Source organism: Nerophis ophidion, linkage group LG24, assembly GCF_033978795.1.
Source record: "Nerophis ophidion isolate RoL-2023_Sa linkage group LG24, RoL_Noph_v1.0, whole genome shotgun sequence".
Classification (NCBI taxonomy): Eukaryota; Metazoa; Chordata; class Actinopteri; order Syngnathiformes; family Syngnathidae; genus Nerophis; species Nerophis ophidion.
In genome coordinates, this window is record NC_084634.1 from 9247909 (window position 1) to 9262908 (window position 15000).

Sequence of the window (15000 nt, forward strand, 5' to 3'; positions counted from 1 at the left end):
TCCATTCATCCATTTTCTACCGCTTGTCCCTTTTGGGATTGCGGGGGGTGCTGAAAAACATCTTCCAAAAATGTTGAGTAAAGTTTCTAACGTCCGGAAAATACGTTGACGTTTCACAATCTCAATAGTGATACGTAATAAATATATTGAAACATGTATACATGTGACCAGTATCGGTATTGGTATCAGCCGATATCACTCATGGGTGATCGGTATTGGAATCGGCAGCATTAATGATCAAGGGGTCGGGGGACCACATTTGAATCATGTCATTTGGCCAAGTCTCATATTTTCATGCCTCAAGCTCTCACGACCATATAAGGAATGTCTGCAAAACAAACCATAAATCAGGGGTCACCAACCTTTTTGAAACCAAGACCTACTTATTGGGTACTGATTAATGCAAAGGGCTACCAGTTTGATACACACTTAAATAAATTGCCAGAAATAGCCAATTTGCTCAATTTACCTTTAAAAAATAAATCTATATATATATTAAAAAATTGTGTATTTCTGTCTGTCATTCCGTCGTAGATTTTTTTTTCCTTTTACGGGAAGGTTTTTTGCAGAGAATAAATGATGAAAAAAACACTTAATTGAACGGTTTAAAAGAGGAGAAAACACCAAAAAAAATGAAAATTCAATTTTGAAACATAGTTTATCTTCAATTTCGATTCTTTAAAATTCAAAATTCAACCGAAAAAAATTAAGAGAAAAACTAGCTAATTTGAATCTTTTTGAAAAAATTGAAAAAAATTTTTATAGAACGTCATTAGTAATTTTTCCTGATTAAGATTAATTTTAGAATTTTGATGACATGTTTTAAATAGGTCAAAATCCAATCTGCACTTTGTTATAATATATAACAAATTGGACCAAGCTATATTTCTAACAAAGACAAATCATTATTTCTTCTAGATATTCCAGAACAAAAATTTCAAAATAATTTCAAAACACTTTGAAATAAGATTTAAATGTGATTCTACAGATTTTCTAGATTTGCCAGAATAATTTTTTGGAATTTTATTCATAATAAGTTTGAAGAAATATTTCACAAATATTCTTTGTCGAAAAAACAGAAGCTAAAATTAAGAATTAAATCAAAATGTATTCATTATTCTTTACAATAAAAAAAAAAACACTTGAACATTGATTTAAATTGTCAGGAAAGAAGAGGAAGGAATTTAAAAGGTAAAAAGGTATATGTGTTTAAAAATCCTAAAATCATTTTTAAGGTATATTTTCTCTATAATTGTCTTTCTGAAAGTTATAAGAAGAAAAGTCCATCCATCCATTTTTTACCGCTTATTCCCTTTTGGGGTCGCAGGGGGCGCTGGCGCCTATCTCAGCTACAATCGGGCGGAAGGCGGGGTACACCCTGGACAAGTCGCCACCTCATCGCAGAAGAAGCAAAGTAAAAAACTAAATTAATTCCCATCCATCCATTTTCTACCGCTTATTCCCTTTCGGGGTGGCGGGGGGCGCTGGCGCCTATCTCAGCTACAATCGGGCGGAAGGCGGGGTACACCCTGGACAAGTCGCCACCTCATCGCAGACTAAATTAATTTATTTAAACAAATGAAAACCAAGTCTTTAAAATATTTTCTTGGATTTTCACATTCTATTTGAGTTTTGTCTCTCTTAGAATTAAAAATGTCGATCAAAGCGAGACCAGCTTGCTAGTAAATAATTACAATTTAAAAAATAGAGGCAGCTCACTGGTAAGTGCTGTGATTTGAGCTATTTTTAGAACAGGCCAGCGGGCAACTCATCTGGTCCTTACGGGCGACCTGGTGCCCGCGTCATTAATCTATTAAACGAGGTGATCTCCACCTCTTTAAATATGTTTCTATGGGTCTAAACTCCTCACTCATGTTTGCTGCTTTACACTTAAAATGAGGTTTTTGGCCCACGGCCCATTGGCACATATCCACTTCGGCCCCTGGAGGCGAAAAAAATGCAGGCATTGCATCACTATAGGGCGCGTTTGCATCGTGCAGGGCTTGCTATGATAGGCCGTTATGTAACACATCTGTCAGCGTTCACATGTTTTCAGGGCATTTTCTGGAGGGAATCGAACGTTAAAACATTGCACAGAAGACAGGAGTTATCTCTCAAAGAGCCTGAGAGACGGCAAGGAGGGCAGAGTGCTTACCGGCCACGCAAACTGGAAAGGGATGAGGATCCTCCCGGCGTCCTGACCGCGGCTCTGTCCGCCCTTGAACTGAAAAGTATTCCCGCCGAGCACCTTGGTGGTCTCCCGGCCGTACGTGCACGCTCCGCTGGGGCTCACCTCCGTCTGGTATTCCTTCAAGCACACGCGCACGTACGTGTCGCACTCGTCCGCGCCGCAGCTCTCCGGGTCCTCGCCGGGACTCGGGTCGCAGCATTCGCCGCTCTGCAGCTGACCTTTGGGATTGTCCAGTGACAGCAACTGGAGCTCAAAGTATCCTGTGGACCACGACACCTGGGAGGGGGAACGGGAACGAGGGTCACTTCTTTTTACACTTGCAGAAAAACAATAGAGTGTGGCTTTAAAACAAAGTTTAACACTGCTCATGTACATATATACATACATGTACATATATATGTTCTTGTGTGTATATATACTGAATGTGTATACAAATGTGTGTATATATACACATATATGCAAACACACACATATACATATATATACACACATATGTGTATATATATATATATATCTATATATATATATATATATAGATGTAAACACACATATATGGGAGTGTATATGTACATATACAAATATGTAAACACACATTTATGTATATGCAGTATATGCGAGCCTATATATATATCTCCATCCATCCATTTCTACCGCTTATTCCCTTTTGAGGTCGCGGGGGGGCGCTGGCGCCTATCTCAGCTACAATCGGGCGGAAGGCGGGGTACACCCTGGACAAGTCGCCACCTCATCGCAGGGCCAACACAGATAGACAGACAACATTCACACTCACATTCACACACTAGGGACCATTTAGTGTTGCCAATCAACCTATCCCCAGGTGCATGTCTTTGGAAGTGGGAGGAAGCCGGAGTACCCGGAGGGAACCCACGCATTCACGGGGGAGAACATGCAAACTCCACACAGAAAGATCCCGAGCCTGGGATTGAACCCAGGACTGCAGGACCTTCGTATTGTGAGGCAGACGCACTAACCCCTCTGCCACCGTGAAGCCCCTATATATATATATATATATATATATATATTAGGGGTGTAGGGGAAAATCGAATACGTTCATGTCGCATGTTCCCACCTTTATATTGCATGTTCCCACCTTTATGTTGAATGTTTTCACCTTTATGTCGCATGTTTTCACCTTTATGTCGCATGTTCCAACCTCCATGTTGCATGTTTTCACCTTATTGTCGCATGTTCCCACCTTTATGTCGCATGTTCCCACCTCCATGTCGCATGTTTTGACCTTTATGTCGCATGTTCCCACCTTTATGTCGCATGTTCCCACCTTTATGTCGCATGTTCCAACCTCCGTGTTGCATGTTTTCACCTTATTGTCGCATGTTCCCACCTTTATGTTGCATGTTCCCACCTCCATGTCGCATGTTTTCACCTTTATGTCGCATGTTCCCACCTTTATGTCGCATGTTCCCACCTTTATGTCGCATGTTCCAACCTCCATGTTGCATGTTTTCACCTTTATGTCGCATGTTCCCACCTCCATGTCGCATGTTTTCACCTTTATGTCGCATGTTCCCACCTTTATGTCGCATGTTCCAACCTCCGTGTTGCATGTTTTCACCTTATTGTCGCATGTTCCCACCTTTATGTTGCATGTTCCCACCTCCATGTCGCATGTTTTCACCTTTATGTCGCATGTTCCCACCTTTATGTCGCATGTTCCCACCTTTATGTCGCATGTTCCAACCTCCGTGTTGCATGTTTTCACCTTATTGTCGCATGTTCCCACCTTTATGTTGCATGTTCCCACCTCCATGTCGCATGTTTTCACCTTTATGTCGCATGTTCCCACCTTTATGTCGCATGTTCCCACCTTTATGTCGCATGTTCCAACCTCCATGTTGCATGTTTTCACCTTATTGTCGCATGTTCCCACCTTCATGTTGCATGTTTTCACCTTTATGTCGCATGTTCCCACCTTTAAGTCGCATGTTCCCACCTTTATGTCGCATGTTCCCACCTTTATGTCGCATGTTCCCACCTTCGTAACGCATGATCCCACCTTTATGTCGCATGTTCCCACCTTCATGTCGCATGTTCCCACCTTCATGTCGCATGTTCCCACCTTCACGTCGCATGTTCCCACCTTTACGTCACATGTTCCCACCTTCATGTCGCATGTTCCCACCTTTATGTGGCATGTTCCCACCTTTATGTGGCATGTTCCCACCTTTGTTGCATGTTCCCACCTCCATGTCGCATGTTCCCACCTTTTTGTCGCATGTTCCCACCTTTATGTTGCACGTTTTCACCTTTATGTCGCATGTTCCCACCTTTGTCGCATGTTCCCTCCTTCATGTTGCATATTTTCACCTTTATGTCGCATGTTCCCACCTTTATGTCGCATGTTTTCACCTTTATGTCGCATGTTCCCACCTTTGTCGCATGTACCCGCCTTCATTTCGCATGTTTTCACCTTTATGTCGCATGTTCCCACCTTAATGTCGCATGTTTTCACCTTTATGTCGCATGTTCCCACCTTTATATCGCATGTTCCCACCTCCATGTTGCATGTTCCCACCTTTGTCGCATGTTCCCACCTTAATGTCGCATGTTTTCACCTTTATGTCGCATGTTCCCACCTTTATATCGCATGTTCCCACCTCCATGTTGCATGTTCCCACCTTTATGTCGCATGTTCCCACCTTTATGTTGCATGTTCCTACCTTTATGTCGCATGTTCCCACCTCCATGTCGCATGTTCCCACCTTTATATCACATGTTCCCACCTCCATGTCGCATGTTCCCACCTTTATGTCGCATGTTCCCACCTTTATGTTGCATGTTCCTACCTTTATGTCGCATGTTCCCACCTCCATGTCGCATGTTCCCACCTTTATATCGCATGTTCCCACCTCCATGTCGCATGTTCCCACCTTTATGTTGCATGTTCCTACCTTTATGTCGCATGTTCCCACCTCCATGTCGCATGTTCCCACCTTTATATCGCATGTTCCCACCTCCATGTCACATGTTCCCACCTCCATGTCGCATGTTCCCACCTTTATGTCGCATGTTCCCACCTTTATGTTGCATGTTCCCACCTCGATGTTCCATGTTCCCACCTTTATGTCGCATGTTCCCACCTTTATGTCGCATGTTCCCACCTTTATATCGCATGTTCCCACCTTTATGTTGCATGTTCCTACCTTTATGTCGCATGTTCCCACCTTTATATCGCATGTTCCCACCTCCATGTCGCATGTTCCCACCTTTATGTTGCATGTTCCTACCTTTATGTCGCATGTTCCCACCTCCATGTCGCATGTTCCCACCTTTATATCGCATGTTCCCACCTCCATGTCGCATGTTCCCACCTCCATGTCGCATGTTCCCACCTTTATGTCGCATGTTCCCACCTTTATGTTGCATGTTCCCACCTCGATGTTCCATGTTCCCACCTTTATGTCGCATGTTCCCACCTTTATGTTGCATGTTCCCACCTTTATGTCGCATGTTCCCACCTTTATGTTGCATGTTCCCACCTCGATGTTCCATGTTCCCACCTTTATGTCGCATGTTCCCACCTTTATGTTGCATGTTCCCACCTTTATGTTGCATGTTCCCACCTTTATGTTGCATGTTCCCACCTCCATATTGTGCGATTCAGAATCGATTCTTTTTTTTTTTTTAAATGGGTTTGTTTTTTTTTAATGTGTTTTTTTTGTTTAGTTTTTTTATCTTTATTAATAATCAAACCACTACACAGCAATACCATAACAATGCAATCCAATTCCAAAACCAAACCTGACCCAGCAACACTCAGAACTGCAATAAACAGAGCAATTGAGAGGAGACACAAACACAACAAAGAACAAACCAAAAGTAATGAAACAAAAATGATTATCAACAACAGTATCAATATTAGTTATAATTTCAGCATAGCAGTGATTAAAAATCCCTCATTGACATTATCATTAGACATTTATAAAAATAATAAAAAAAGAACAATAGTGTCACAGTGGCTTACACTTGCATCACATCTCATAAGCTTGACAACACACTGTGTCCAATGTTTTCACAAAGATAAAATAAGTCATATTTTTGGTTCGTTTAATAGTTAAAACAAATTTACAATTTTGCAATCAGTTCATAGAACATTGTCCTTTACAATTATAAAAGCTTTTTTTTTTTAAATCTACTACTCTGCTTGCATGTCAGCAGACTGGGGTAGATCCTGCTGAAATCCTATGTATTGAATGAATACAGAATCCTTTTGAATCGGAAAAATATCGTTTTTGAATCGAGAATCGAATCAAACGGAAAAAAAATCGATATATTATCAAATCGTGACCCCAAGAATCGATATTGAATCGAATCGTGGGACACCCAAAGATTCACAGCCCAAATATATATACATATCTTGATTGGATTATCCAGAGAATAGTGCTCGATACCGTGGTAGAGCGCAATATGTAGGTGTGGGAAAAATCACAAGACTACTTCATCTCTACAGAACTGTTTCATGAGGGGTTCCCTCAATCATTAGGAGATTTTCCTGATGATTGAGGGAACCCCTCATGAAACAGTTCTGTAGAGATGAAGTAGTCTTGTGATACTTCCCACATATATATATATATATATACGTAAACAAACATATATATATACATAGATTTACACACATATATGTATATATATGTGAGTGTATATACATCCGGGAATCGGATTTGGACCGAATGGTGTTAGGCCAAATATTCCCGGCCCTAACAACGACCAAGTCTCCCATGATGACCACAGTGTGTCACTGGAACAGATTGTTTTGTTCCGTGGAACTTAGCTCAGAGGTGGTCATTTCCAAGGCACGTTTAGAGATTTTTACGTGGGACGCTGTAAGCCAATCAAACAACGCCATTCGGGGTTCGAACCTCTCGCCAAAGCCCAATGAACACACTAAGAAGTTGCCGGCAGGTGAAGCTCCGCGCGTTTGACGCACTTTGAAGTCTTAACAAGTAAAAAGTCCAACTTGGGTTGTGACGTCATGATCTCACCTCCGCGCACAGAGCCAGCAGCGCGCACAGCAGGGTTACGCGCCGCGCGCTCCCGCCGGTCTTCCACATGTCTCCTGCAGCCCGCCGAGGTGACCACGGAGCGGGAGAGGAAAGGAAACAAATCCCCACGTCAGTGGACGGTCCGCGGACCCACGGCTTGACGCGCACGCTCCGCTCGTCTCCGCGCCTTTCGCGCACTCAACTGCGGCGGGCAAGCAAGCACAGGAGCGTTTCTGCTGCCGGGGGAGGAGCCCGCCGCTGCCTTGGTAACGGGCAGGCGCGCGCGCCAATCGCAGTGCAGCTCCAAGGGAGCCCACCAATCAGAGAAGCGGGGCGGGGCCTTGCTGGACGGGCGAATTTGCGGCTCAAGTTGGCGTCCAAAGGACTTCATATCAATTTAAACATGAAGGGGAAAAAAATGCCAACAATCTTCAACCTCGCGATATTTTCTTCACTTTGATAGAGATTTGAATCGAACACGGCAAGAAAAGTGACCTTTAGTGACAAAGACAAACAAAGAAAAATAAGAATGGAAGCACAATATAGAAGGGACTGGAGCGTCCAGACACAAGATGGCCGACGGGGCGGCCGGACGGAGACGGACAGGTGGTCGCTGACGCGCCGCAGCAGATGTTTGCTCGCGGGGAAGCAGGTGCAGACTCACACGCTTAAATATGTCTTTACAACATCTCTAATCAGAAGGGAGGACGTTACAAGAAAGACTGAGCTCAGGCACACCAAGTGTGGAACTTCAATTAAGTGTGAAGACATAATGTCAGACATCTTTCATGCACTGATGGCATGGAAGTCTTTTCCTGGTCGCATGTTCCCATCTTTATGTTGCATGTTCCCACCTCCATGTCGCATGTTCCCACCTTTATGTCGCATGTTCCCACCTTTATGTCGCATGTTCCCACCTTTATGTCGCATGTTCCCACCTTTATGTCACATGTTCCCACCTTTATGTCGCATGTTCCCACCTTTATGTCGCATGTTCCCACCTTTATGTCACATGTTCCTACCTCTATGTTGCATGTTCCCACCTTTATGTCGCATGTTCCCACCTTTATGTCACATGTTCCCACCTTTATGTCACATGTTCCCACCTTTATGTCGCATGTTCCCACCTTTATGTCGCATGTTCCCACCTTTATGTCACATGTTCCTACCTCTATGTTGCATGTTCCCACCTTTATGTCGCATGTTCCCACCTTTTTGTCGCATGTTTTCACCTTTTTGTCGCATGTTCCCACCTTTATGTCGCATGTTCCCACGTTTATGTCGAATGTTCCTACCTCTATGTTGCATGTTCCCACCTTCATGTCGCATGTTTTCACCTTTATGTCGCATGTTCCTACCTCCATGTCGCATGTTCCCACCTTTATGTCGCATGTTCCCACCTTTATGTCGCATGTTCCTACCTCCATGTCGCATGTTCCCATCTTTATGTCGCATGTTCCCACCTTTATGTCGCATGTTTTCACCTTTATGTCGCATGTTCCTACCTCCATGTCGCATGTTCCCACCTTTATGTCGCATGCTTTCACCTCCATGTCGCATGTTCCCACCTTTATGTCGCATGTTTTCACCTTTATGTCGCATGTTCCCACCTCCATGTCGCATGTGTTCACCTTTATGTCGCATGTTCCCACCTTTATTACGCATTTTCCAGCTTTTTTGTCGCATGTTCCTACCTTTATGTCGCATGTTCCCACCTTTATGTCGCATGTTCCCACCTTCATGTTGCATGTTCTTACCGCCATGTTGCATGTTTTCACCTTCATGTTGCATGTTTTCACCCTCATGTTGCATGTTCCTACCTTTGCGTCGCATGTTTTCACCTTTATGTCGCATGTTCCCACCTTTATGTCGAATGTTTTCACCTTTTTGTCGCATGTTCCCACCTTCATGTCGCATGTTTTCACCTTTATGTCGCATGTTTTCACCTTTTTGTCGCATGTTTTCACCTTTATGTCGAATGTTTTCACCTTTTTGTCGCATGTTCCCACCTTCATGTTGCATGTTTTCACCTTTATGTCACATGTTCCCACTTTCATATCGCATGTTCCCACCCTCACGTCGCATGTTCCCACCTTTATGTCGCATGTTTTCACCTTTATGTCACATGTTCCCACTTTCATATCGCATGTTCCCACCCTCATGTCGCATGTTCCCACCTTCATGTCGCATGTTCCCACCTTCATGTCGCATGTTCCCACCTTCATGTCGCATGTTTTCACCTTTATGTCACATGTTCCCACTTTCATGTCGCATGTTCCCACCCTCATGTCGCATGTTCCCACCTTCATGTCGCATGTTCCCACCTTCATGTCGCATGTTTTCACCTTTATGTCACATGTTCCCACTTTCATATCGCATGTTCCCACCTTTATGTCGCATGTTCCCACCTTCGTGTTTCATGTACTCAACTTTGTGTTGCATGTTTCCAACTTCATGTTGCATGTTTCTACCTCCATGTTGCATGTTCTCACCTTTATGTCGCATGTTCCCACCTTCATGTTGCATGTTCCTACCTCCATGTTGCATGTTTTCACCTTTATGTCGCATGTTCCCACCTTCATGTTGCATGTTTCTACCTCCATGTTGCATGTTTCTACCTCCATGTTGCATGTTTCTACCTCCATGTCGCATGTTCCCACCTTCATGTCGCATGTTCCCACCTTCATGTTGCATGTACTCAACTTTGTGTTGCATGTTTCCAACTTTATGTCGCATGTTCCCACCTTCATGTTGCATGTTCCTACCTCCATGTTGCATGTTTTCACCTTTATGTCGCATGTTCCCACCTTCATGTTGCATGTTTCTACCTCCATGTTGCATGTTTCTACCTCCATGTTGCATGTTTCTACCTCCATGTTGCATGTTTTCACCTTTATGTCGCATGTTCCCACCTTCATGTTGCATGTTCCTACCTCCATGTTGCATGTTTTCACCTTTATGTCGCATGTTCCCACCTTCATGTTGCATGTTTCTACCTCCATGTTGCATGTTTCTACCTCCATGTTGCATGTTTCTACCTCCTTGTCGCATGTTCCCACCTTCATGTCGCATGTTCCCACCTTCATGTTGCATGTACTCAACTTTGTGTTGCATGTTTCCAACTTTATGTCGCATGTTCCCACCTTCATGTTGCATGTTCCTACCTCCATGTTGCATGTTTTCACCTTTATGTCGCATGTTCCCACCTTCATGTTGCATGTTTCTACCTCCATGTTGCATGTTTCTACCTCCATGTTGCATGTTTCTACCTCCATGTTGCATGTTTTCACCTTTATGTCGCATGTTCCCACCTTCATGTTGCATGTTCCTACCTCCATGTTGCATGTTTTCACCTTTATGTCGCATGTTCCCACCTTCATGTTGCATGTTTCTACCTCCATGTTGCATGTTCCCACCTTCATGTTGCATGTTCCTACCTCCATGTTGCATGTTTTCACCTTTATGTCGCATGTTCCCACCTTCATGTTGCATGTTCCTACCTCCATGTTGCATGTTTTCACCTATACGTCGCATGTACCCAACTTTACTGCGCATGATCCCACCTTTACGTCGCATGTTCCCACCTTTATTTTTGGCATGTACCCAACTATATGTCGCATGTTCCCACCATTACATCGCATGTTCCCACCTCCATGGCGCATGTTCCCACCTTTACGTCAAATGTACCCAGCTTTACGTCGCATGTTCCCACCTTTACTTCGCATGTTCCACCTTTAGGTCGCATGTTCCACGTTTACGTCGTATGTTCCCAACTTTACGTCGCATGTACCCAACTTTACATCGCATGTTCCCACCTTTACGTCGCAGGTCCCCACATTTATGTCGCATGTTGTCACATTTACGGCGCATGTTCCCACTTTTATGTCGCACGTTTTCACCTTTACGTCGCATTTTCCCACCACCTACATATTCCTCAGTTGCCCCTGATGAGTGGAAAACCACAAAATAAGCTTGAAGGGATGAACTTGTAGTTTATTTGTTTCTATCCCACATCTCTATATACCACGCCCAACATCAATGTATTGAGCACTGTATTACAGTAATCAATTCTACGCTATGTATACATATATATATATATATATATATATATAGTTCGATAAAGTTCGGAAGCAGAAGTCTTCACAAGCTGCTCTGCTTTCTGCCTCTGTCTCTGCCTCATTGTCCCGCCCACACAACCATCTTATTGGTCACATACAAAGCCAATCAGCAGTGCGTATTCAGACTTCAGAACGATGTAGTCAATGCTTTAGCGTCGAGCAGATATTCGTCTAACGGGAGGAGCGGACTCTACCCAAATTATACTAAACACTTCCCAGTCACAACTATTACAAACATCACTATGAGCCCGTTGACCTTCTAGAAACTTAAACTGCAACTCAGCTCGCTCACAGTATAGGCTTGAGATGAAGGCTAATTAGCTTTTAGCATAACATTAGCTCATTTTTCTGTGTGTTTGTGTGAGCGTGTGTGTGTGTGTGTGTGTGCGCGTGCGTGTTTTAGGGGCAGCAAAGCCCTGTCTGTCTGTTATTTCATTGAACTCAATTGTGTTTAGGGATGAATAGTCTCTCCTATTGCAATTGTACTATTTTTCAGCTATAGTTACATGAATCATTAGTAATGTAGCAGCCTAGTTTTGAATAGCAGGGTCCCTGCTATCACATGTTGATACAACATTTACATAATAAAAGTCAACTACAGGCTTCCCAAATGCTGTAATAAATTAAGCATGATGAGTTGACATTAAACAGTTTCAATGGAAACTGTGTAACGTTGCACTTTTTATATGCAGAAGAAAGGTTTTTTCATTTTATTTAATCAAAGCAACAACTTGAGGCAGTTTAATGTGGATTAACGTGGGCAGAATTATTATTGTGTTCCCAATGTTCAATCAATCAATGTTTACTTATATAGCCCTAAATCACTAGTGTCTCAAAGGGCTGCACAAACCACCACGACATCCTCGGTAGGCCCACATAAGGGCAAGGAAAACTCACACCCAGTGGGACGTCGGTGACAATGATGACTATGAGAACCTTGGAGAGGAGGAAAGCAATGGATGTCGAGCGGGTCTAACATGATACTGTGAAAGTTCGATCCATAATGGATCCAACACAGTCGCGAGAGTCCAGTCCAAAGCGGATCCAACACAGCAGCGAGAGTCCCGTTCACAGCGGAGCCAGCAGGAAACCATCCCAAGCGGAGGCGGATCAGCAGCGCAGAGATGTTAAAAGGGTAAAGCTATTTTTTACAAATTTGGTAAATAAATAACCCCAAAATTTATATTTTGTTGATTTCTTACCGGGGGCTTCACGGTGGAAGAGGGGTTAGTGCGTCTGCCTCACAATACGAAGTTCCTGCAGTCCTGGGTTCAAATCCAGGCTCGGGATCTTTCTGTGTGGAGTTTGCATGTTCTCCCCGTGAATGCGTGGGTTCCCTCCGGGTACTCCGGCTTCCTCCCACTTCCAAAGACATGCACCTGGGGATAGGTTGATTGGCAACACTAAATTGGCCCTAGTGTGTGAATGTGAGTGTGAATGTTGTCTGTCTATCTGTGTTGGCGCTGCGATGAGGTGGCGACTTGTCCAGGGTGTACCCTGCCTTCCGCCCGATTGTAGCTGAGATAGGCGCCAGCGCCCTCCGCGACCCCGAAAGGGAATAAGCGGTAGAAAATGGATGGATGGTTGGATGGATTTCTTACCGTACCGAAAATGAACCGTTTTCATCCGACCTTTTGGAACAGGTAACTAAGAGAAAACGAGGTGGAACTGTTCCTAAAAGACCGCTCCCTTCAACGGGGCTGTCGGACTTCCAATCATTCGCAAGCTTCTTCTCTTTATTTTGGAACAGCAGCGTGGCCCCGAGCACCTGAACGCATCACAGAGCAGTATGACGGATGCTGAGAGTGAGGAGCTCAGGTCTGGGGCAGATGAACATGAGCAAGAAGGTTTAGTCACGGCGCTCCCAACATGCTTTGGGAAGTAAGTGTCACAAGTTAAAATCCCTGCTGGGAATTTAAATGAGTAATTATTAGTATTCTTTTTTTTTTCTTTTTTCTGCGCTCTCGTAAGGAGGTCACATGTTGGCGTTGCTGCACTCGGAGAGCACGTACTGTACGTGAAGGTTAGAACAATGAGTGAGAATGTGGTCCCGTGTGCTGCAAAGACCAAACAGACAAGCTGCAACAAGACTCCTCTGAAGTTTACACCTTTTTTTTTTTTTTTTTTTTTAATAAGATAAGCACTGATGCACTTTTGTTTTCATTCTTTACCAACACACTTGTAAACTTTTCCACCACACTTCTGCGGGCACCAGTTCAGCCCAGAGGTGAAAGGCTGTGCCTCTATTTGCGCACGGTAAACTTTCATTTGTAGTCACGCAAAAAAAAGTACAGTAAAGAAGTGCCTTGGGCGTTTGTTAGTAATCCCTTCCTGACTTGCATGAAAGCCAAAGCAATCCCCCCCCCCCCCAAAATAATGTCTATCCAATAATCTACTCCAATGTGCAAAAATATGTACTCAAAACACATTTTATAAAGGATAATTATAGTTGTACAATACAAAAACAATGTGAAATACATTAAAAAATATAAACATATACTGTATATACACACATACAAACAAACATATACAGTGTTGGCGCTAGGAATTTTGAAAGTGGGGTTCCAGGGACCCCATCAAGTCCCAAAAATGTGGCCCCACTAGAGCTGAGCGATACATCGATATTGTTGTCTCTACGCCATATAGAAAATGACTACCGTATTTCTTTGAATTGCCGCCGGGGCGCTAATTAAATTAAAACCCTCTTCGTACTCCTGCGCTTACCAAAGGCATGCGGTAAAAGTAAGCATGCGCTAAATATTTTAAAACCCCTTCTCACTCCGGCACTTACCAAAGGCATGCAGTAAAAAAAATTGAGTGTGATGTAAGGATACCATCATGAAAACAACATATAATATAAAAAACATTATTATGGTCTTACCTTTACTTATAAATATAGTCCATGCCAGCTCCTTCTGATCAAAAGCATCGATAACTCGTTCCTTTTGGCTCATAGGACTCCGGAGGCAGTGGACAGGTACCGACAGGCCAAGCGGTGTGCAGCTTCAGCGGTCACGAAGGCAAAAACTCGGACATGGGAGGAGTTCGGGGAAGCCATGGAAAACAACTTCCGGACGGCTTCGAAGCGATTCTGGACCACCGTCCGCCGCCTCAGGAAGGGGAAGCAGTGCACTATCAACACCGTGTATGGTGCGGATGGTGTTCTGCTGACCTCAACTGCGGATGTTGTGGATAGGTGGAAGGAATACTTCGAAGACCTCCTCAATCCCACCAACACGTCTTCCTATGAGGAAGCAGTGCCTGGGGAATCTGTGGTGGACTCTGCTATTTCTGGGGCTGAGGTCGCTGAGGTAGTTAAAAAGCTCCTCGGTGGCAAGGCCCCAGGGGTGGATGAGATCCGCCCGGAGTTCCTTAAGGCTCTGGATGCTGTGGGGCTGTCTTGGTTGACAAGACTTTGCAGCATCGCGTGAACATCGGGGGCGGTACCTCTGGATTGGCAGACCGGGGTGGTGGTTCCTCTCTTTAAGAAGGGGGACCGGAGGGTGTGTTCCAACTATCGTGGGATCACACTCCTCGGATAGTCGAACCTCGGATTCAGGAGGAACAGTGTGGTCTTCGTCCTGGTCGTGGAACTGTGGACCAGCTCTATACTCTCGGCAGGGTTCTTGAGGGTGCATGGGAGTTTGCCCAACCAGTCTACATGTGCTTT

General features: G+C 44.1%; 1 protein-coding gene across 4 annotated transcripts in view; it reads right to left on the reverse strand.

Annotated features, from left to right (window-relative positions):
• Nucleotides 1-7431, reverse strand: part of LOC133542262 (protein jagged-2-like) — a 181938-nt gene extending 174507 nt beyond the window's left edge. For 3 of the 4 annotated variants that reach the window (XM_061886214.1, XM_061886213.1, XM_061886212.1), the window contains exons 1-2: nt 7213-7430; nt 2156-2467 (exon numbers count right to left, since the gene is read on the reverse strand). In XM_061886214.1, coding sequence (XP_061742198.1) covers nt 2156-2467; nt 7213-7281 — 381 coding nt within the window. In that variant the 5' untranslated portion in view covers nt 7282-7430. Of the gene's footprint in view, nt 1-2155; nt 2468-7212 lie in introns of all 4 variants that reach the window. The other variant, XM_061886211.1, reaches the window with a different exon arrangement.
• Nucleotides 7432-15000: the final 7569 nt, after the last annotated feature.